This window comes from Dipodomys spectabilis, unplaced genomic scaffold, assembly GCF_019054845.1.
Source record: "Dipodomys spectabilis isolate Male_0828 unplaced genomic scaffold, ASM1905484v1 ptg000046l, whole genome shotgun sequence".
Taxonomy (NCBI): domain Eukaryota; kingdom Metazoa; phylum Chordata; class Mammalia; order Rodentia; family Heteromyidae; genus Dipodomys; species Dipodomys spectabilis.
The window spans coordinates 9,920,684-9,941,685 of NW_024870723.1; the positions used below are offsets into that span (position 1 = coordinate 9,920,684).

Genomic DNA, 21,002 nt, shown 5'->3' on the forward strand with positions numbered 1-21,002 from the left:
TCTACAGTGCTCTAGATCAGGGGCCCATTGAGTGAACAGGACTTGGGTAGTTGGGACATGAGGATGCCAGTGTCCCAGGAGGTAAAGAGACAGGACCCTTCTCCCAGACTGGGCTGTGTATATGGCAGAGACACGGTGCTCTACCAAGAGGGGAGTGAGGCTGGAAATGAGGAGAGGACAGGCCAGGCCTGGACTTGGAAAGAGACTGAGGGAACCAGATAAAAGAGTGTCTTGACCATCAGGCTAAGAAGTTTGGGCTTTCTTTCAGGTACATGGGAGTCACAATCAGGGATAGCTAAGAGTCCTTGGTGAGCTGGACACTCCCCTCCGGCAGTGACTCCTGCCCGAGCCTCCATATTGTCAACTAGCTATGGCCGTGCTAGGACTGCTGGGAGATGTGACCACAAGTAGGGACACTCTAAAGTGTGGTTGACATGGAGGTTCCAGAGGAGAGAGGCACTCTTTGGCCTGTGCTGGTCTGGCCTGGCCCTTGGTGTTTCTATCTGTCAGCCGTGAAGGCCAGGTGAGTATGCTCACTGGATATGAAACCCACATTTATGAGGACAACGTCTGATTTGCAGTTAATTTGTTGATGCAGTAAGACATAGTTTCCAAAAGGTCAGGAGGGGAAGCTGGGTTGGAATATCAACTTAATTACCTGGGTGGCATGGATGAGCGGGCATTCTGCACAGAACTGCAGCATAGAAGATGCTCAACTGCCAGGTGCTGTCTTGGGGGCAGAGAGTACAGTGTACATGGCATACTGGTACACATGGTAGGGCATCCTTAATGCAGAGGGGGCCAGTCTGCAGGTGGTATGGGCATGGCCAAGACTCTTCCTGCCTGCCTGGCACATTTGCTTGCTCAGGGAATCCTCTGTGGAGATTGGGGGTTCTACCCCTGGATTACAGATGAGGGCAGGCCAGGACTAGCCCAGAGTCACTTAGAGTAGATGACAAACCTACAAGGAAGGTCAGTGAGCTCATCTCAATTTCCAGCTGGTCAGAACTGACACAGGGATTCACTCCATCCCCAGTGGAGGCTGCCCCTGACTTCACCATCCCTGGGAGGCTAGAACCAGCGATCCTATCTCACTGTTGGGAATACAGAGCTACATAGGTTCAACACTAGGGTCAACTGGGACAGGCCACACCATACCTGTAGAGTGGTGCAGATGAGATCAAAGAGGACAGATGTGGGAGGCCACAGAGTTCAACCAGCTTTGCTGAAGGCTAAGGGTTGGGCATGCCAAGCTTGGGGTAGGCTGGGGAGGCAACCTGTCCAGGAGGCAGCTCTCTTTCCTTATGGCACTGAAGGGGACATGTGCCCAACAGGGCTGGTGCACAAGAGAGCTAGTCTCTGAGACTGGACCTACAGGGGACCTCAATCTCCTGTCTAAACTGATCTGAATCATTTCTTCCCTACCAGATGCTACCTGGCCCCAAGGAAGAGGCCTTAGCTCTCCAATGGGAAGATGGAAATGAACCTGGGGTTTCTCATTTCCTCCTGGAGATGTGCACCAACCAGATATGCTGCCCAGCATGGAGAGGGTGTGAGAGAATCACAATTAAACTCTGTCGCTGTTTAATGAGGGAAGAGTTCACCTGGCTAATTTTCCTGGCTAGTAGCCACATCAATGCTCTGACCTGTGCGTGAAACGGACCCAGTTAGGAGGGAAGACAAAGCTTTCTGCAGCTTTACAAAGGCCCTCTGGGCTAGGAGCAAGGCTCTGCTACTCTTTGGGACTAAAAATCTGCTATTATGCAAGGTATGGAAATAAAAGAGGGCTTCTTTTGATATGCCTCCAAAAGGGAGTGTATTGAAGTGATATTTTTGTAGAGTGTTTCCTTTGAAATGCCCAGCCAGCTCTGTCAGACACAGCTTTTGCCTGTCCCCCAACTCCTGTCATTATTTCCAGTCTTCTTCATCCAGCCTCAACTGGGCTGCTCTGCTTGTTGGGGAGGATCCAAAGCTTGCCTGGGCCTCCACATTTCGGCAAGGCCAGCTGGAGCACAATGGTGTGATATGGCCCATGCTCTGGGCACCCCAGCAGAACCAAGGACCCTTGGCCCTGAAGCATCTGTTGAGGCAATGAGCTACTGTTTGGGGAGACATTCCTGCAAAATACTGCATGGGAGGGCTGAGATCAAGTATCCATCTGGTGAGCGTCCACTCACACATGTGTCTTTATAGGGAAAGCTGGGAGGGTCTTTATTCTGGAGCACCTCCATGGGCCGGTGCTACTCAGAATCCCCCTGTTGCTGCTACAAACTCTGGTGTGGAGGCTCTGCTGTGATCCGCTCAATAGACAGGGAAACCAGAGCCCCTTGCCCACATTCACACTGCATAGTGTGACTGCTGCTGGATTCCAGTGTGCCCTACTACTTGCTGTCCTGAGGAGCTCCCTGCCAGGGGGCTGACAGAGGGGGTAGTTGGGAGGGAAGGTGGCCCTGGACAATGAGCACAGCCCCTGATGTGGGGTCCAGGAGAGCCATGTCTGGAGAGGGTGACCTCGGGACTCAGGGCTCACCACTCCACAACAAGGCGCCTCAGAGCCTTTTCTCTCCAGCTGGGCCAGCACCCTCTTCGCTGCGTGTGAGTGCTGAGCTGAAAGCCGTCTCAGATTGGTCCTGAAGAGCAGTGCATTCTTCCCCGATGTTGACAGGAGTAGTATTTTGTAGTGGTGCTGGTTAATTTGTAGTGGCATTTGTGGTTTGAAGCCTTGTCAAGATCCCTGATTACTTCCCGTGCAAGGAGCTTGGCTGACGGGGAAGTTCACATGCTGAACAAAAGCAGCCAGGCAGCTGGGAAGGATGGCTGTGTGGCGGCCTGGTGACCCTAGCTGCTTGGGGGAGTGCCGGGGGGGGGGAGGGAGTGGGGGGAGAGGACCAGCATGGGGCAGGGGGAGGGAGCCCTTTGTTTTTAGTCAGTGCAGGTGCACGGTCTGAATAGGTGGCATCCCATTGGTGGCTGGAGGGCGGGTACCAGATGTGACGGTGGCTAGGCAGGGGCGAGGAGCTCTGCTGACATGTGCCATTCTTTGCCCAGAAAGAAGCAGGAGGCAGATGCCTTGCTGCTACCTACACTGGGAAGGCCATCTGGGATTCCATCCTCAGTGGTGCTCTCAGGAGGTGGGGGCTCAGGGAGGTAAGAGGAAGGGCTTCCAGATGTTGGCAGTGATGATGTCAACAAGGGCTACCGTTTCCACTGTGTCTTGGTCCTTGCTGTGTACCAGGCCCTATGCTAGAAGCTCTGTGTGTAAAGTCTCTAATAATCTCAACAACTTGGATAAAAGGTGCCATCCCCATTTGACAGATAAAGAAATTGAGGCTGTGTGGCTCACTGACTCCTGTATAGCTCATGGCTGTCAGAATTACACTTGGAGCGCAGGTGTGCCCCCGAGCACAAATTCCTCCCAGAGACTGAGCAGCGGAAGGCAGAGAGGGAAGTACACACACCCTCTTGAGCCTGAAGGCCACTTCTCCCTTGGTGTAGCTGTCCCCCTGCCATCTTTGGAGCTGTCTGTCCTGGGGTCCTGAACATACAGAAGGACTAGTTCTGCAGCTGCCTATCCCTGCTTGGTGAAGGTTTGCTCAATGCACTATGGGCCAGGGCCAGCTCAGCAAAACCAAGACTAATTTATCATCTTGGAATGGAATGATGTCCAGCCCAAACAGTATGCTACCAGGAAATTAAAATAAAAGCCGTCTCCTGATTCTGCAGTGGCTCAGATAAGAACAGCCCCCATCTGGGAAGGAAGTCCAGTGATCCCTCACAGGCCCGGTGACTCCTGCCACCTCCACACTGCTCTCCTTGCACCAGTAGCCCAGTGGAGAGGAACATCCCGGCTCTCTGTGGCTATTCAAGACCCAGGCCTTGCCTTCGTGAATCGCTTCTCCCACCTTGCTATAAGCAGTCCCTTCTATCCAGCTGTACAAACACTTGCCTTGTCCCTCACGACCCACGCTGGGCCCATCAGCCCACAGTCCCTGGCCCACGTGATAGATTCCTGCTCACCCCGCAGGCCTGTATTCCCTTCTGTGAGAAGTCTCTCTCTTTCTGCTCTAAAGAGTGACATACTCCTCCCTTTTCCTTTCTCTAAGAAGGGGAGTCCTGCACAATTGGCTCCTGGCACAGACCTGGTATGTGTAAAGTGCAAAGTAAATGCCTACCCAGTGTGAGGAGGCTCCTTCCCATTCTCAGCAGGCCTTCAACCAAGTATCTGAATAATGCCAGGCCAAATGGTCATTGTGCCCATCATTTGAGTTATTCTCTTCTCAAAACTGGCAACATTTTGAGGCTTGCTTTTCATCAGGAAAAACTCTCAACCAGGAGATATCCTAGCATGCCAGGCTGAGCCTCAGGGCACCCCCCAAAGCAAGAGACTTTTTGAGTAGAATGAAGGCGGTGAAGCAATAGGAAGCTTAGATGTGAAATATCCCAAAATTTCCCCAGTGTGTCTGTTAAAGAAAGACAGTCAGGTGCACTAGACAGAGGGGTGGGCTTTTTTTTTTTTTTTCTTCACTGGGAACAAATGGATGGAGAACCTGGTTTAAAATTCCTGGACCCTGGAATACATTTCTATCTGTGTCAAAGTCTACCATCCAGAGCCTCAGCAGAGTTTAAAATCCTAGCTAATAGGTTAACAACTGTTTTTCTTCAGCTTCAAATGAAGAATATCAGAAGGCTGGGGGAATATGCAGCTCTCCAATTTGTACGGGCTGCACACAGCTCCCTGCAATGTGTGTTTGACAGGACTGACATTTTGTACCGCTGTGAGATGGGAAAACGTGTGACATTTTTATTCATGGTGGCGTACGCCCTTGTAATGATCAGCTCTGGTCGATGTGCTTACCGCAGCAGCCCCTGAGCCCTCGGAGAACAAACAGGAACCCAAGGTGCCAGCAGTTCCACTGCCTTATTAAACACCGCCAGGATCCTAACGAAGACCAACTGCTGGAAAATCTCACTGTCAAATCCTCAAGGACATTGTCAGCGCACAGCTAACTGCATATATTTTTCATTTAAAATACTGAAATCCAGCATTGTGCCATTACAGTCAAGGGGGGGGGGGGGGGCACCTGCTCCAGTGGCCATTCTGTCAGCTTCTTTGGAGTTCCACATGCTAGAGCCAGATGCCCAGTGGGGTTCAGAGCTCAAAACAGGGTGGCAGAAATGGAGTCAGCTTTCAGAAAACCCAACCCTACCTTCGGGGTGAACAGCTGAAAGTTACAGGGCTCTGGGAAGAGTCACTCAGCAAGTCAACTCCCAGGCTCTCTCTGGAAGTCTAAGTGAATCTGCATAATGAGAAAAGCCTCCTCCCTACCCAGACATCTCTCCTGTTGGTGCAACCCATTATATCTTGCACCTCAGTGCTAATCAGCCTTCTGCTTGGCGGCAGACCTCAAGACATCTGTGGGAACACACGGCCGCTGTAGGTGTCACATGTGGCAGCAGAGCGGTGTGCCAGGGTGCCCACCTGCAATCTCACCACTTGCCTCAATCCAAAGGCCTCAAGGTCAGCAGGCAGGAGGACCCCCTCCCTTTGGCGGTCATTTCTAATGCTGATGCGCACTGATGGATGGAAGCCAATCACTTCGCAGACCTTCCGTGGCTTCCACCACTGTTAAACTAGCTGATTTGGTATTGGCTGTACACTAATGTATTGATATATTTGTTTTGTAAATATGTATTATTTATACATTGCCTCCATTTCCATACTCTAGCCCCTGATGCACTAGGACAGACTCTGCTATTTATTTATGGGAGCCTGGGTGGAAAAGGCCTAATAAGCTGCCTGTGCATGGTTCTTGCAGGTTTATGTGGCTGGCTAAACAACAGGATGTTCTCTACCCATGCAGAGGCTTGCATTTTATAAAGTTAGTTTAGCATAACAGTGTACATCATCCTTGCTAAAATGACCTGTGCTGCACAGGGAGGTGTCCACTGATGGCCCACAGCCCTGAGGACACTCCCTTAATCACGGGATGAAGTAAGAACTTCAGGAGAGTGCTGCCTGGATGAGGAGCAATGTAGCCAGAGCCTAGCCTTACACCATGAGTGAACATTGCCAGTTCTCGCCTGAACTGCTTGTAGGATCATTAGTGGTCTCCCTGTCTCTGCTCCTGCTGCCCTTTCCTGTTGTGGCCCACCCAGCATAAATGTTCCCAGCTGTTCTTCCCATGGATACCACCCTTCCCCGGTTCTGTCATTTACCAGCGATGATTCAAACTCTCCCAAGGTCTGGTCATTCACTGCCGACCTCCATAGTGTGGCGTCTGGCTCTTATCTACACACCTCTGGTCCCTACTCAGGTTTCCTCTCCTCATTTCTCTAAATGCTATCTCTTTACCTGGAATGCCTCTCCCCTCTCCACTCTCCCAGATCCACATGATATACAACATCTCTTGAGGTCCACTTCCTCTGAGAAGCCTCAGGCATCCTCAGCATCCTCTGACCAGTACACCTATGTCCATGAGCATGTAGTTTGTTAGCTGTCTCTCCCAGATGAGTGCTCTGAAAGTAGGACATGTGTATCATTCCCTTGTGTCTTTGGACTGTGGCCTCTGGGCCACTTCACTGTGTGACAAATGAGTGAAGGAAGGAAAGAGTTTGTGAGGCCATGAGACAACATCTCAGAGTTGTGCCTGGAGAGGAAGTCTAGGGCCTAATGATTTTGATCCTAAGATGGGGAAGACCTCTTGCTTGTCATCATGGTGAGAGTGATGGAAGGTGTGTGGCTGACAGTCCTGGGGAAGGCTTCCTCTCTCTCTCTAGTCTCTGAAAAGTGAATCTCCTGGCTGCTTGCAGATTGCTTCACTCCATCAGGCCTCTCAAGGACCACTGTGCCAAGGCTCGACCTGCCGTCCACCTAGAAACTCTGTCAGTCTCCCCAGAAAGTGCAAGCAGTGATTCATTTGCAGTGGGTTCAGGATTGAGGCCTCTCCAAGGGGCCAAGAGGTGTCTGTAACCACAGAGCCATGTGAGTGATGGGCAGCAATATCCCCCAAAATCACTTTCAACTGTTTCCAGGCCCTGTTTCTCCCCAGCACACTTTGTATTGGAAGTAGGATATCGTTAGTAGCTTTTGGGAGAAGTTCCTTTTGTAGATTTTCTATTTGTACTTATATAAAATTGTGTGTGTGTGTGTGTGTGTGTGTGTGTGTGTGTGCTACATAAAATAGGATGCAATGTTGCAGAAGACATGGACCTGATCAGTTGACAACAAATCAAATGATGATAAGTCACCATCCTGGTATGATAGCATATGTCTGTAATTCTAGCACTTAGAAAGCTGAGAAAGGAGAATAAAAGTTTGAGTACCGCCTGAACTACAAAGAGCCTGACTCAAAAATCAAACCCAAAACAAACCTGAACAAGAAAATGAAAAAAACTATCAAATTTGGGACATGGTCAGTGAAGTCCCAGATAAAAGTCTGAAGGAGGCTGGTGTTCAGCCTTTGCTCCTCCCAGGAAGCGGATGATACCAGCCTGTGGTTGCAGTCCAGACACAGGGGAGTAAAGGTAGAAGAAGCAAGGGCTTTGTCCCAACATCCATCTTAGCAGCTTGTGTTTAGGACAAAGCCTTCACGCCTGCTCAACAGTAGGGACAAATGACCTTACGCATCAGTAGACCTTACAGTCGACCTTGAGCATCAGTCTGGGAAGAGCATGTGAGCACTGTTGAGCACAATGCCAAGCACAGAGCAGGTGTTCAGAAGAGCAGTATCATCATCATCATCATCATTATTATTATTATTTTTGTCGGTTGTGGGGCTTGAACTTTGGGCTTGGGCGCTTTCTCTGCACTCTTCAGCTCAAGGTGAGCGCTCTCCCACTTGAGCCACAGCACCACTTCCAGTTTTCTAGTGGTTTATTGGAGGTAAGAGTCTCACAGACTTTCCTGCCTGGGCTAGCTTTGAACCATGATCCTCAGATCTCAGCTTCCTGGGTAGCTAGGATTACAGGCGTGAACCACCAGCGCCCGGTCAGTATCATTATTCTTACCTATGTTAGGACATTAAAGTCTAGTCCAGGCAATAAACATGTGCCTTAAGATGGGAATGAGAAATTAGTGGTATTAAGTGACTATGACCTCCAAAGCCACCCTAAGCCACACTGCTGTCCATGTAACACACTGCAAACAATGTCTAAGGATACAGGTAGAACAGATGGGAGAGTTTGATGTGGGCTGGGAAGAGGCTCCTTACTAGATAGGCCTGGTTTTGCTTTCTTGCCATGCCACTTACTGTAAGACCTTGGGCAAGCTGCTTCAGTTCTCTGAGTAGCTCTCCTGGGATAATAGCGGCATTGATCTTATGGAATGGTTGAGACTGAGAAGATGTTGGGGGAGTGGGTCTGGCTCCTACGTAGCAAGTCCACACCATGGTAAAAGCCTCCTCAATCCATCAGATCCCTTCTTATTCTCTGTCCTGAGGTGGACTCTGCCCTCCGCAGAGTATGGGCAGGTTGGTGGTTTACCTGTCCACTGGCAATGCCTGTGGGGCAGGGCTTCTTGCCTCATCACTAACACTGAGTTGATTCTTGGAGGATCTTGCTTCTGAGACAATTTATTTTCAATATTTTCTGTTTTATTTCTTCTCCCTTACTGTGATAAAACTCCCTACCTTTTGGCACTGAAAACTCTAATCTGAGAAAAAGCCTCCTCTGGTCTCGCTCAATCAGATTTCCTGCTGTTGGTCTGCTGGGCTCAATATCCTCCTGGCAGGGGACTTGCTTTTTTTTTTTTAGGCTCTGGTTGGACATCTTCCCCGATTTGTGCCTTTCATCATTCACTCACTCACCACTAGGTCATTCCCCAAGTTCTCAATGGGAGCTTTTCTCTGCCAAGCCCTATGAGGTGCTAAGGTAGGTACTTAGATGTGGCCAACACTGTCTCTGACCAGGATGTTGGCAGGAGTGGGAAGAACTAGGCTTGGAGAAGTTGGGAAGAGCTTAGCCAGGGATCAGGTGTGCTTCTACAAGGCCTTGAGAGGTTGGTGTGATTCTATGGGATGGGACAGAAAAGCAAGGACATTCTTGCCATCAGAAGCTGATTCAACTCAGGGTTCCCTCTGCACATGGCCTGGGGCTGGCCTGGAGCAGATGCCCATAAAGAGCTGTCAAATCAATTAATATAAGGTATCCAGGAGTTAGATAAAAGTAAGGGACTTTGCCCAGAATGGAGGGTACCTTATCAATACTTGCAGGGTAAGCAGGAGCTGGGCAGAAGTGGAGGATAGCTGGTCCAGAAGGCCAGTATGTTCTCCTAACCATACAGACAATTGGTGAGGGACCAGGGAGGGAAATCCCCAGGGGCCTCGTGTTCTGGAAAAGAAGGACAAAATACAGCTCCCAGGTACCAAGGCCAGTTCAAATGTCCCTTCCAGGCTGCTATTCTGTAGCTCAATTTCCATTCTCTTTGTATATTTAATCGTTGTTTGGTAGTACTGGGGTATGAACCCAGAGCCTTGTACTTGGTAGGCAGGCACTCTATTACCTGAGCCACATCTCCAGACTTCGTGTATTTTTGTTGGGCCTTTCTGGAGATCCTTCCTTGAGTGAATAACAATAGTTTAAAAGGCGAGAATTCTCCATTGTAACCAGCTGGAGAAAGCAAGTGGGACTTCCCAGGCCAGGGGCAAGGAATCTGAAACTTCACATGAAGTCAAATGTCAGACTAGAATAGCTGCTATGTTTAGTCTCTCGGGTTTAGGACCTTCCCCCTGTAGCTGAGAGAGCCTGAAGAAGCAGCTCCTGTCTGTCTGAGAAAAATGAGCCCTCTCTGCCCAGCCCGTGAAGCAGACGATGAGCAAGTTGTCATGTTGCAGTGATGTCTAGCAAGCCAATGGTGAGGAGGTGATGGGTCCCTCCTGACGATGCTGGCAGGGAAGCCACCCTGAGACCAAGTTGGTTGGTGTCTAAAACAAATGCAAAGGATAAACTGGGCTTGGGAACACTGCATGGCCCAGCCCCATAGCACAAATCTGGGCATTTCACAACTACCAGAGGGATTAAGCAGAAAGATTGGCCACAGAACTGTGGGCTCCCTGCAATGAGGGCCCACACTGTCGTCTTCACTTTTCCAGACATGGCACAAGAGAGCCATCAGTGATTACTTGTTGGACACATGATCTAGGTACATGGCTTCTCTCCTTGCCATTCCTTGCCCTGAACTGCAGTTGATGCTGTCATTCTCCATCACTGGCAACAGCAGACAGCTGTGCCCGTCCTTTTACCTGGAATACCTGGCTCCTATCTCATTGGCTGGCACACTCTTCTTTGTCCTCTCTCTCTCTCTGGAGCCCTGGTTGACATCTGGCCTTGATTCTCAGCCCTGTATAGTCCCTTCGTTTCAGGACTCCTTTGGGTTTGACTCTTCTCTGCCCCTGACAACAGGACAAGAAGTTGGAACAATGTTTATGTTTGGCTTCTGTACATATTATCAGATTGGTTTGGTTTCTTTCTCTTGATAACAGGTATGTACTTTGGGCCACAGTGGATGGTAAGGAGATGGGCACATGATCAATGCTGGTTCAATAAGTGAAGCTCATATATTGTCTAGAAGTTACTAGGAGGTGACACTCTCTTTCTTGTGGGTCCTGCACTTGTCTCACTAGCAGGGGGAAGCTTGCTGAGAGTGGCACTTGCAGAAGAAATACGGAAGGAAAAAAAAGTCTGACCCCTGGGCACTGGTGACTCATGCCTGTAATCTTAACTACTCAGGAGGCTAAGATCTGAGGCTTTTGGTTTGAAGCCAGCCTGGGCAGGAAGGCTGAGACTCTTATATCCAATTAACCACCTAAAAACCAGAAGTGGAGCTAGCAGTGTTAACATTGAGCAGTAAAGCTCAGGGACCAAGCCCAAAACCCGAGTTCAAGCCCTACCCCCACCCCTGCAAAAAAAAAAAAAAAAAGGTCTGATAAATATGATTTGACACCTGGACCAAGGTGAAGCTGGAATGAGCTATCAATTTCTTTTTTGGGTCTTATGTCTCCTGAAATTAAATATATCTTAACTAATTGAGATTCCCAACATAGGCCCAGGTCTTTGGCGTTGAACTGGCACTCAACACTACCAATACTGACTCCTATACCTGCTCCATTTGTATCCTATATTCTCCTCCCTTGCCCATATTAGGAGAGCACCCAGTATGCTTTTGTGATTAATGGTGGGTTTGGTACACTGTCCACCAGGTTCAGCACACTTATTTTTGTGCCAAGTGAAGCCTAGGAAGGACCAGGAACATCTCACTGTGGCTCAGTATCTTGGGACTCACCGACCCAGTCTTAAGTACTGGGCCTGACTCTTCTAGCAGGAAGCTGCCGTGTTCTCAGCAGAGCTGGGTAAGAGCTGAGCTTCAGTCAACAATGTGGCGCTGAACCCTGACTACTGCTTCTGAGCTGCATACCCTTGGGTAGGTCTCCATTTCCTCCAAACCTGTCTTCTCCCAAGACCCTTGTGGGTGGCTGGGAAGATGACATGGCTAAGCTCCTGGAATGCCGCCAGTAGTCCTGATTGTGGGGACAGAGGCCTGTTTTCTTTAGCTCTCCAGGCCTCACCTGTGGATGGTGAGTAACTCAGCACCATGACCTCTTATATCAGCCTTATGCCCAGCATACATGAAGGGCTTAACCTGACACTCTAGTGCTCATGTCCCAGAAGGAGGGGATCATGAGGAGAATTTGGCATTGGCCTCAACCCTTCTTTAGCCTGGGCTGCATGGAGCTGGTGTAGCTCAGAATCTGCTATTCTGAGGCTGGATTTATATCAGCTGCTGAGGTTTCTCCAGCCCTTCCATGCACAGCAGGAGTTCTACTCATACCGCTGAGATCTCTGGCCTGGCCAGCTTCCTGTTATGAGAGGACTACTTCTGGGGGAGGCAACACTGAACACTTCATCAGAAACCATTTGAGTTTCCAACTCAGCCTATGAGTCTCCACAAGCTGATCTCCCTTTGACGGGCAACGTTTCCTTCCTGAAATCTAATGTCTCTGTCCTGAGGAGCCAATCTGGCCAACTTTATCAAGCTCTATTAGAGAGAGGTTTCCGGGCATCACAGGTTGAACAAGAGCAAGTACATGTGTGAAAGCAGCTTGGCCAGTCACCCTCCATCGTGGCCCGCCAACATCTGAGATTCACATTGTTTTGGGTAATAGCAGTGCCCAGCTGAAACAACTTTGGACATCCACCTGCTAGAACAAAGGGGTAGGGTGCTGTCACAGTCACGCTGTAGCTGGCACAAAGGCAGGACCAGAGCAAGAGAGTTTCAGGGGATGTGGTAGGCAGACAAGGATGGGCAGGGAGAGGGCAGGGGAAAGGGGGAAATAGGATTTGGAAATGAGAGGGTCGGGAGTAGGGCGCTCTGCCTGCCAGGTTCTGAGAGGATGACTGAGCTAAGTCTGGCCAAGAAAATGACTTTGGGCTATACACCATTCACTAGCTTGCTGACACTTGGTTCAGGCTTCCCAAATCTGTCCCTCCTCCTCCCAGCCCTATTCTGCTCTGGACTCTTGAGTCAGGCTCTATCATTGGCCATCTTTAGCACCTGTCCATGCCACCAGTACCTCTCCCTACATATACTGGCATGCCCCTCTTCTGGACTTTGCTGAGAGCAGTGGGGAATGTAGCATGAGTGGCAGGAGCACAGCCTGTAGGAGTATGTGTTCTAAGACCTAAGATCATGCATGACCAAGCACAGGGAAGACAGGGCCAGCTGAGGGGCCACTCAGCAGGGACAGGCAGCCAAGAGAAAGACACTTCTGTTTATCCTGGGCCTAGGGGCCAGCACTGAGCCAAATACTTATAGGCATGTCCCATTTAATAACAATAGCAATAATATATGATGTAGTATTATCACTCCCAGATGAAAGAGGAGGAAACAGAGTTTCACCAACATTAAAGTCAGTTATTAAGTTTATAGTTAGTGACAGCTGAAATTTAAGCCCAGAGCTGCCTGATTCTAAAATCTGTGCTTTATTCAAGCTACTTCATTGGCATGTGCCTTTTAGTAGTGACATCTGGGAATAGGGACTGTCAATGTGTTCTTTTTTCTCCCCTCTCTGTCCTTATGAACAGATGTTTTTTATATATGTGTGTGTGTGTGTGTGTGTGTGTGTGTGTGTGTGTGTGTGTGTGTGTGTGTGTGTGTGTGTCTATGTCTGTGTGTAGGTATGAGTTTTTGGCCATTTAAAAAAAGTTTCTGGCATCATATTACACTCTATATACTTTGGCAAGAATCTCGTAAATACAAAGATAAGAAACACTAAAAACTATGATAGTAACAATATCGTCTATAATGTCCCAGTCATCTTCAAAATTTCCAACTTCCCTAAGAATGTCTTTAAAGACATTTAACTTTAAGGTTAACAAAACAAAAAGCCGGGCAACCGGTGGCTCACGCCTGTAATCCTAGCTACTTAGGAGGCTGAGATCTGAGGATCACGTTTCAAAGCTAGTCTGGGCAGGAAAGTCTGTGAGCCTCTTATCTCCAATAAACCACTAGAAAACCAGAAGTGGCACTGTGGCTCAAGTGGTAGAGCGCTTGCCTTGCGCTGAAGAGTGCAAGGACAGCGTCCAAGCCCAGAGTTCAAACCCCATGACCAACAAACAAAACAAAACAAAAACAAAAACAAAAACACCTGACAGGTGCCAGTGGCTCCACGTCTATAATCCTAGCTACTCAGGGGGCAGAGATCTGAGGATCGCAGTTTGAAGCCAGACCAGGCAGGAAACTCCATGACACTCTTATGTCCAAGTACCCACCAGAAAACCAGAAGTAGAGCTGTGGCTCAAAGTGGTAGAATCCTAGCCTTGAGCAGAAAAGCTCAGGGACAGAGCCCAGGTCCTAAATGCAAGCCTCTGACTGACCCAAAACACACACACACAAAACCCCAAACAAAAAATCCATATAATCCAAGTTAGGGTCCATTTTGTATTTGGTTATGTATCTTAGTGTCCTTTGCAGGTAACACCTTTATGTCTGGTTTATACAGTTGCTTTATTCCCTGTAATTCAAGAGATGATAGACCTCTCCCTCCTCTGACTACTCTCCTCCTCTCCTGCATAGGTATGTGTAGCATCCTTGAGGTACAAGGGAAGGGGACCCCAGTCCTCTACCTGGTTCATCTCCCTGGGACTTTCTGAACATTTATGACTGACCTCAGGACCTCATATAAACACACAAAATAAAAAAAGACAGGAACTAAGTTCCTATAATACAGAGCTAGTTCTACAATAAACCAATTCTTATTGATAGAAAGTAAATTTGGAAATAGTTTTTGACCACTAATTGATTATTCATATTTCTTCTTCAAATGGACAGAAATAGAAGCATAGCAACATACATAAAATTAACTAACTCGTAGGAAACACAGCAAACACTTAAACAACAAGTTAGGGCCTAATTTAAACACCCATAGCAATAACAAGTACCTGGAATATATTGATTCCTAGTCCCATGCCAGACCCTGTAAGAAGGTGGGCTTCTGAAAGGTTCATGATCTTGTAAGGGAGATATGCACTAAAGAAACAACATAAGGCTGTTTGAGAAGTGTGTCATGAGCAAAGTCCTGGAGTAGCACAGCTCTTCTTAGGGGAGCTAGGAAGATTTATAGAAGGGACCTACTCTGGGATTGGATAGGCAGATGGTAAAGGGCCTCATAGGCCCATTGGAATCTTTAAAGGAGGGTAGGGACAAAGAGGTGACATGGCCCCTTGCATATACTTCAGGTGGCCCTCTGCAATGTCATGTGAGGAATGCCAGTTAGGAGATTGGCACAGTGCAGGTGAGCAATTTCAAAGCTTGCACTAAGGCTGTGGCACAGCTGATGGAGAGGAGAGAACTATACAGAGTTCAGGAGGTGGGACCAAGAGGCTCTCAGGGTATGGATCAGGCTCAGCAGTGCCATTTGATGAGACAAAAGATGGAGATGATGGGGGGGTCTTGGCAGGAAGTGTATGTTCACACTGGAAGCCTGTGCATGAGGCGTTGCAGAGTATGGGTCACCTGCTGAAGGTGTCTGGGAGGAACAGCTAAATTGAAGGGAATTATGTGTGACTTCCAAGCTCAATGGGCAGAGAATTTCTTAGAGCTACGGTACTATAAGGCATATGCTTGCTGGGCAGCCTCTTGAGCTCAGCATAAGACTAAATGGCCAAAATTGTAGATACCAAAACTCAGCAAGCATATAGACAGACAATGACATGCCAAGAGCTGGCTTTAGGATGGTATCCAAACCTCTGTTTCAGAAGCCACAGTAGTGCCTGGTTAGAACTCTGGTTTAACCAGCTCTTAAAACTTTATGTTACAGAAATTTAGAAACCTTTGTTCAAATGGGTACCTTTCAATATACAAAATTTGGAATCTGACAGATTGCAAAGTGGGTAATTGCTCTGTTTTCAGGCCAATCAGGGGAAATATGAAGGAAACAGTGAAAGGCCAACCTAAGATTGTATCCCCCCCACCTCACTCTCAATAGAGGGCGGAGAGGGCCAGCCTGGCCCTAGCCCACAGTGTTGGCAGCCCACACACAGAACTAAAATTCAGTATCCCAGAGAAGCAGAGATGCTGCTGCTAGCTTTGGAGCAGGCTTGAGCTACTCTCTCCAGCAAACATTGTCCCAGCCAAGCTAGTTTCCTCATTCATACAATGGGTAAAAGGTTTTCTTCCTTGCTGGGTGCCTGTAAACCTAACTACTAAGGAGGCTGAGATATGAGGATCTCGGTATGAAGCCAGCCTGGGCAGGAAAGTCTGTAAGACTCCTATCTCCAATTAACCACCAGAAAACTGGAAGTGGAGCTATGGCTCAAATAGCAGAGCACTAGCCTTAAGCAAAAAGCTCAGGGACAGTGCCAAGGCCCGAGTTCAAGCCCTAGAAATGGCACAGGCATGAGTGAACACACACATACAGACACAGACACACAGACACAGACACACAGACACAGACACACACACAGACACACACACACAGACACACACACACACACACATTCTCTCTCTGTCTCTGTCTCTCCAGGCTTTCTTCCTTACTAGTAGATGGTTAAGATCAGGAGAAAGAATATGAAATCATCTGGTAATCTGGGCCATCTGACTAAACACAGGGTGTAGTTTTGATGGGGTGCCACCTCTGCTGACTCTAACTGAATGAACTGCTTCCTCAGCCCTTCTCAAGTCTTGGAGAGGAGGACTTTCCACTCCTCATCCAAGAGGACAAAAGCAGGGGACCTTGAGTTTATTTTGCCTTGTCTCCCCAGCCCTGTTGGGAGCAGTGAGGTTCTCTCTTTGAGTCTAGAAAGGAACTGAGCATGTTCCCTCCTTCCTTCCAGCTCCTTCCTAGGCTAGCAGCTCCTCCACCATTGTCCACTTACCCCGTGTGGAATAACTCTGTCTTTCAAAGATTTAGGCAATGCTTTAACAACCGTTTAGCCTCAAGTCTAGTGTAACATTCTCCTTTTAGTCTTATTTTAAAAAGTTGGCATTTAAAAATCTCATTTGTTTCTCTCCTGGATCTTATTTCTCAATCTGGGGAGAAGAATTGTTTCATAATGCTTCTCCAAACCTAAATATTTTTCAAGGTAAGAATAGACATTTGCAAGTTCCTTGATACCTTTAAACTATTCAAATAAACCATCCATGATACAGATGCAGAGGCTAACTAAAAATCCAGTTATTTTGTTCACTGTCAGCTCCAGGTAACATAGTATATGTCTGCTGTAGCAAACAAATGAACTGTAGTGAGTTTGGCTTGTTGACAAAGTATCTTTTAATAAAGGCTCCAACTTGAGACTGTGTACAGTGGTCCTGATCAGTGGAGAGATGTTCCCTCTGTGGGTCCTCAGAACACTGAGCTCACCTCTCACATTGCCCTGTGTCTGTCTCCATCATGCCCTATGAGGGTGAAGACAGAGTTATTTATCTTAGATATGTATATAGATTAAGAAATGTATAATCAAATGGGGAGAGATGGTCCCAGTCTGAAGCAGAAGGCAAGAGAGCACCTTTTCTTTCTAGCAGTGGTCACCCCTGCCTTGATGCCAAGCTCCCTTCTTGCCAGTCCTCACTACAGAGCTTCATGGGGCAGCTAACTGATCTTTGTGTTTTCTTTTTTCTTATTTATTTTGATGTAGCTAAGTGTTCTTAAAGAAGGAAACCTACAGAAATAGAAAGCCAATGGAAAGATATTTCTAAGGTTAGTACACATGCCCTGGCTAGGTGAATTAGTTTCTGGGACATACCAACATAAACAGATGTATGGAATAGCAGAAGTCTGCTTCGGGAAGGAGCCGGTGTAGGCCCCAGTCATGACTGTCCTGGTGACATAACCTGGGCAAATCCTTGCAGGGCTGAGCTCTGAGTTCTGAGTTCCAGCTCTGGGCCCATAAAATAGGGCTAATGATTCCTTTTCTCAAAAGTCTATGACAGAGATGACACAGATATTACGGTGTGTGTGTGGTCTATTCTTTCTCCAAAGAGAGTATGTATCACTAGGGCTTTATGAATGGCTTTGGTGAGCCACAGATGAACATTTAAAAATTTTTATGTGCTTACAAAGAAATTGCACTAGTATACTAAACCTATAATTTTACCAATTGCTTAATAAAAGGCTAAAGATGGTATGTATGGTGGGTTCGAGTCTGTTTAAAGAAAACTATCAACTAACCAAAAATAGTGCAGATGGCAGAAGAGTACGGAAGATATTTTTGAACTAGAATTCAAAGGTCTATTGTTTGGAAAGATTACCAAGTCCCTAAAACTCATGCCTACCTACCCCAGTAGGCTCTACCTGCTGTGACCAGTGGCCTATCAAACCTGGTGCCTGGGGAAAGGCTGAAGGACAACCTACCACCCAGGGGGCAAAGCTAGAAAGAGTTAAAAGAAAGGGGTCTGAGCTTCCCTGGCCCATCCCCCACAGCTAATCTGTCACCTAATGAAGAGGCCGGCACAAGTGAGCTAGCTGGCAGTTCACTTACAGCAAACTGATTAAGAATGTTCAACCAACAGCAGACTGTAGACCTTTCCAGAGAAAATAAATAGAGTGTAGACTGTATGCAAATGTGTTTGTCACTTTGACAGCACGTCTCAATTAAGGCATCTCTCGGCTGTGGGTAGGCTCTGTGGTTGCAGCTGGAAGGGAGAGCCCGCTGCATGGCTGATACTAGGGGCTTGACCTTAATCCGCATGCATGCATTAAAAAAAAATCCTGCCTTCTTGTACACTTGCATAATGCTGGCAGCCACGTGAGGGAAGTGACAAACGGGGTGTATGGGGGGGGAAGCCACTTTCATCCTCTCCAGTTTGCAGACCTGTGAAGGCACAGACAGCTCTTATTTCAACAGAGTTTGGGGTGGCTTTTTTAATTGTTTATCCCCCACCCGTATGTGCACACACAGTTTTATTCTGCATTTAGCTGGGAATGACATTAAAGCATCTCTACTTCTTGCTGAAATGGAAAGAAGGTCTTTCTCCATTTCAAATAGGGCCTCCTTTTTTTTTGTGTTTCGAAAAATGGAATGTTTAACACCATGAAATCCCTCTCCCCCGCCCCCTCTTTCTCTGTAATGGGCTCCAAACTCCAGCGAGGGGCTTCTTTCATGGGCAGGTTGGTGTGTGTAGGAATGAGGACAAAGGAAAGCAGGAAGCTGACTCTGGAATGCCATGCTGGTGACAGCCAGGGTTGTGCTTTCAGCAAAAGCAGCCAGGAACAGGGGTGTGGATCTCTCCAACAGGGCCTAAGCCGGGGAGGAAGCGGCTCTTCAGGGGTGAGAACACGGGTCCAGTTTGAAGATGATCATTAGCCAAATGAGTACCACCCTGTTCACACTACTTTCTTGTGCTACATTTCAATTTCTACAACATCCCTTTCAAGTATAAAATCAGAAAAGGGGGTGAGTTTCCCCAAGTTACAGATGTATGAACAAAATATGAGACATAGAGGAAAATGATTTTCATGTTCCAATCAATTCACATCTTACAGTAAGAACGTACTGCAGCAATTTCATCAGTTCATTTCCAAACAGCTCAATGTCTGGTACATAGTAGGCATTTGATAAACCTGCCAAAATCAGTAATTTTCTAAATGTACGATTCTGGGTCCTTTATGTGGTTGAAATCACATTTGAAGTGAAAATCATACAAACCAGTTTAATCATGCCTCATTGACAAATGATTAAGAGAATCAGGTGATTCAAAAAGAAATAACTTTGCAAGAACTGGCAAGTGTACAAGGCCCTGGGTTTGATCCCCAACACAGCTAAAACCAAAGGCCCAACCAAAGAAAAAATCACAAATGGATTTGTACACTAAACTTTACCAACTGAGCCATTTGCCATAAACACAGAAAAATTATAATGTCTAATAACAGAGGAGATGACTGATAAGAAGGACGACTACATAACCTTTTCAACCAAAAATTTAACCACAATACAGATTTTGGTTTCTGTACAGAGCACGATGTGTTACTTCAGGGGGAAATAAACCCCCAAAGTACGGACAGTTTTTCAAATGCTGAGGTCTTTTCAAACCGTTGGGTAAGAACTGGATCTATGGAACCACAGTGAGGGTGCTTACTCTGAGAAGCACGACTCTGGATATTGATTTTCAGGAAGTATATTAATAAAGAACTCGTAATTGATTTTTTTAATAAGACTTTGCTTGTTGCCTTTTATTTGAAAGTGCAAAGAAGGGCCTGGGATGCTAAAGTGTTCTAATGAGATGCTTAGCTGACAGGCACCTTAAAGGCAGTGTCTGGGAGTGAGGGTGGCAGCAGCTACATTTAATCACTCCAGTCAACAGAGGGGCTAGTTGATGTCCAGAGCTATCCTGTCTCCTGAAAGTTTTGCAAATCATCTTCAAAACACATTTGCAGCACATAAACATTTGACGACGTGAGAAACTCTCTGGAGCTGCTTTGCTAAGGAAGGCTGGAATGGGAAATTGCTGCATGTGCTACAGCTTCTGTTACAAACAAAACAACTGCGGTCCCCTCACTCCCCCACTCAAAACTCATACCGGCCCAGGGTACATACCTGCCCAAAGTGGACTGTGATTGGCCTCCGGTCTTCTCGCAGCTTGGGGTCCTTGGCTTCCACCAGTGGGGAAGGTGCAGCCCTGGGCAGTGACTCTTCTGTAGTGGGGACACAGCCATTCTCCGTGATGTCCTGTAGGAAGGATGATGGTTTAGGGTTGATGGTGGTGTGGCATCAGTGTCCTCTCATAACCCATAACCCCCCCAGCCAACGACCTCTCTCCTGGGACATTCTTAGCCTGACCTCCTGGGGGAAATGAAAGCGATGGAAGCTAACTTGGTCCTTTAACTTTCAAGGACTAGAGAAGCCAAAATGTAAAGGTAATATAATAATTTACAAGAGTGAAAAAAGAACCACCTTCATATTATCTCATATAGCTATTTTCATTTTACATATTCACTTTGTTTATATGCAGACATTTAAAATTTACTTGCAATCATAGCTCATGCATAATTTTATTTCCTGATTTTTTCCAATGTAAGCATCACCATGGAGCTACAGTAATTATAATAATAATTTTAATGGATGCATAATATTTTTGAGCAGGCATGTAATTTAATGAATAATCCTATTACTATTGGGTTTTTGTTTCTATTTTTAAACTTTCTAAATATATATTACAGTCTTTCTTTTTAAATTTATTTCTATAGAAATCCTTAGAAATGAAATTACTAGGTCAAAAGATAAAAATCTTTTTTTAAGGCTTTATATTCATTTTTACCAAATTGCTTTCCAATTTACACCAACTATCTACAATAGATGCGCTACAGTTTCACAGTACTTGTTAGTCTCATCATTTTAAAAATGTATCGCTAATTTAATAGGTGAAAAATTAGACCTCATTGTTGTTTTAATTTGCATCACTTTGGTTATTTGCGAGTGTGGACATTTTCCTACATTTGTTTGCTGATGATGTTACTGTTTGTGAAAATGTGTGCTCATGTCCCCCCTTTTCTACCTCCTCACTCTTCCTGAAT

General features: G+C 46.9%; 1 protein-coding gene across 1 annotated transcript in view; it reads right to left on the bottom strand.

Moving 5' to 3' along the window:
• The window catches only part of Dennd1a (DENN domain containing 1A), a 480,539-nt gene that overhangs the window by 32,179 nt on the left and 427,358 nt on the right, over nt 1-21,002 (bottom strand). Inside the window, 1 exon segment of the mRNA XM_042678648.1 lies at nt 20,026-20,157. Within this exon segment, the coding sequence (XP_042534582.1) occupies nt 20,026-20,157 (132 nt within the window).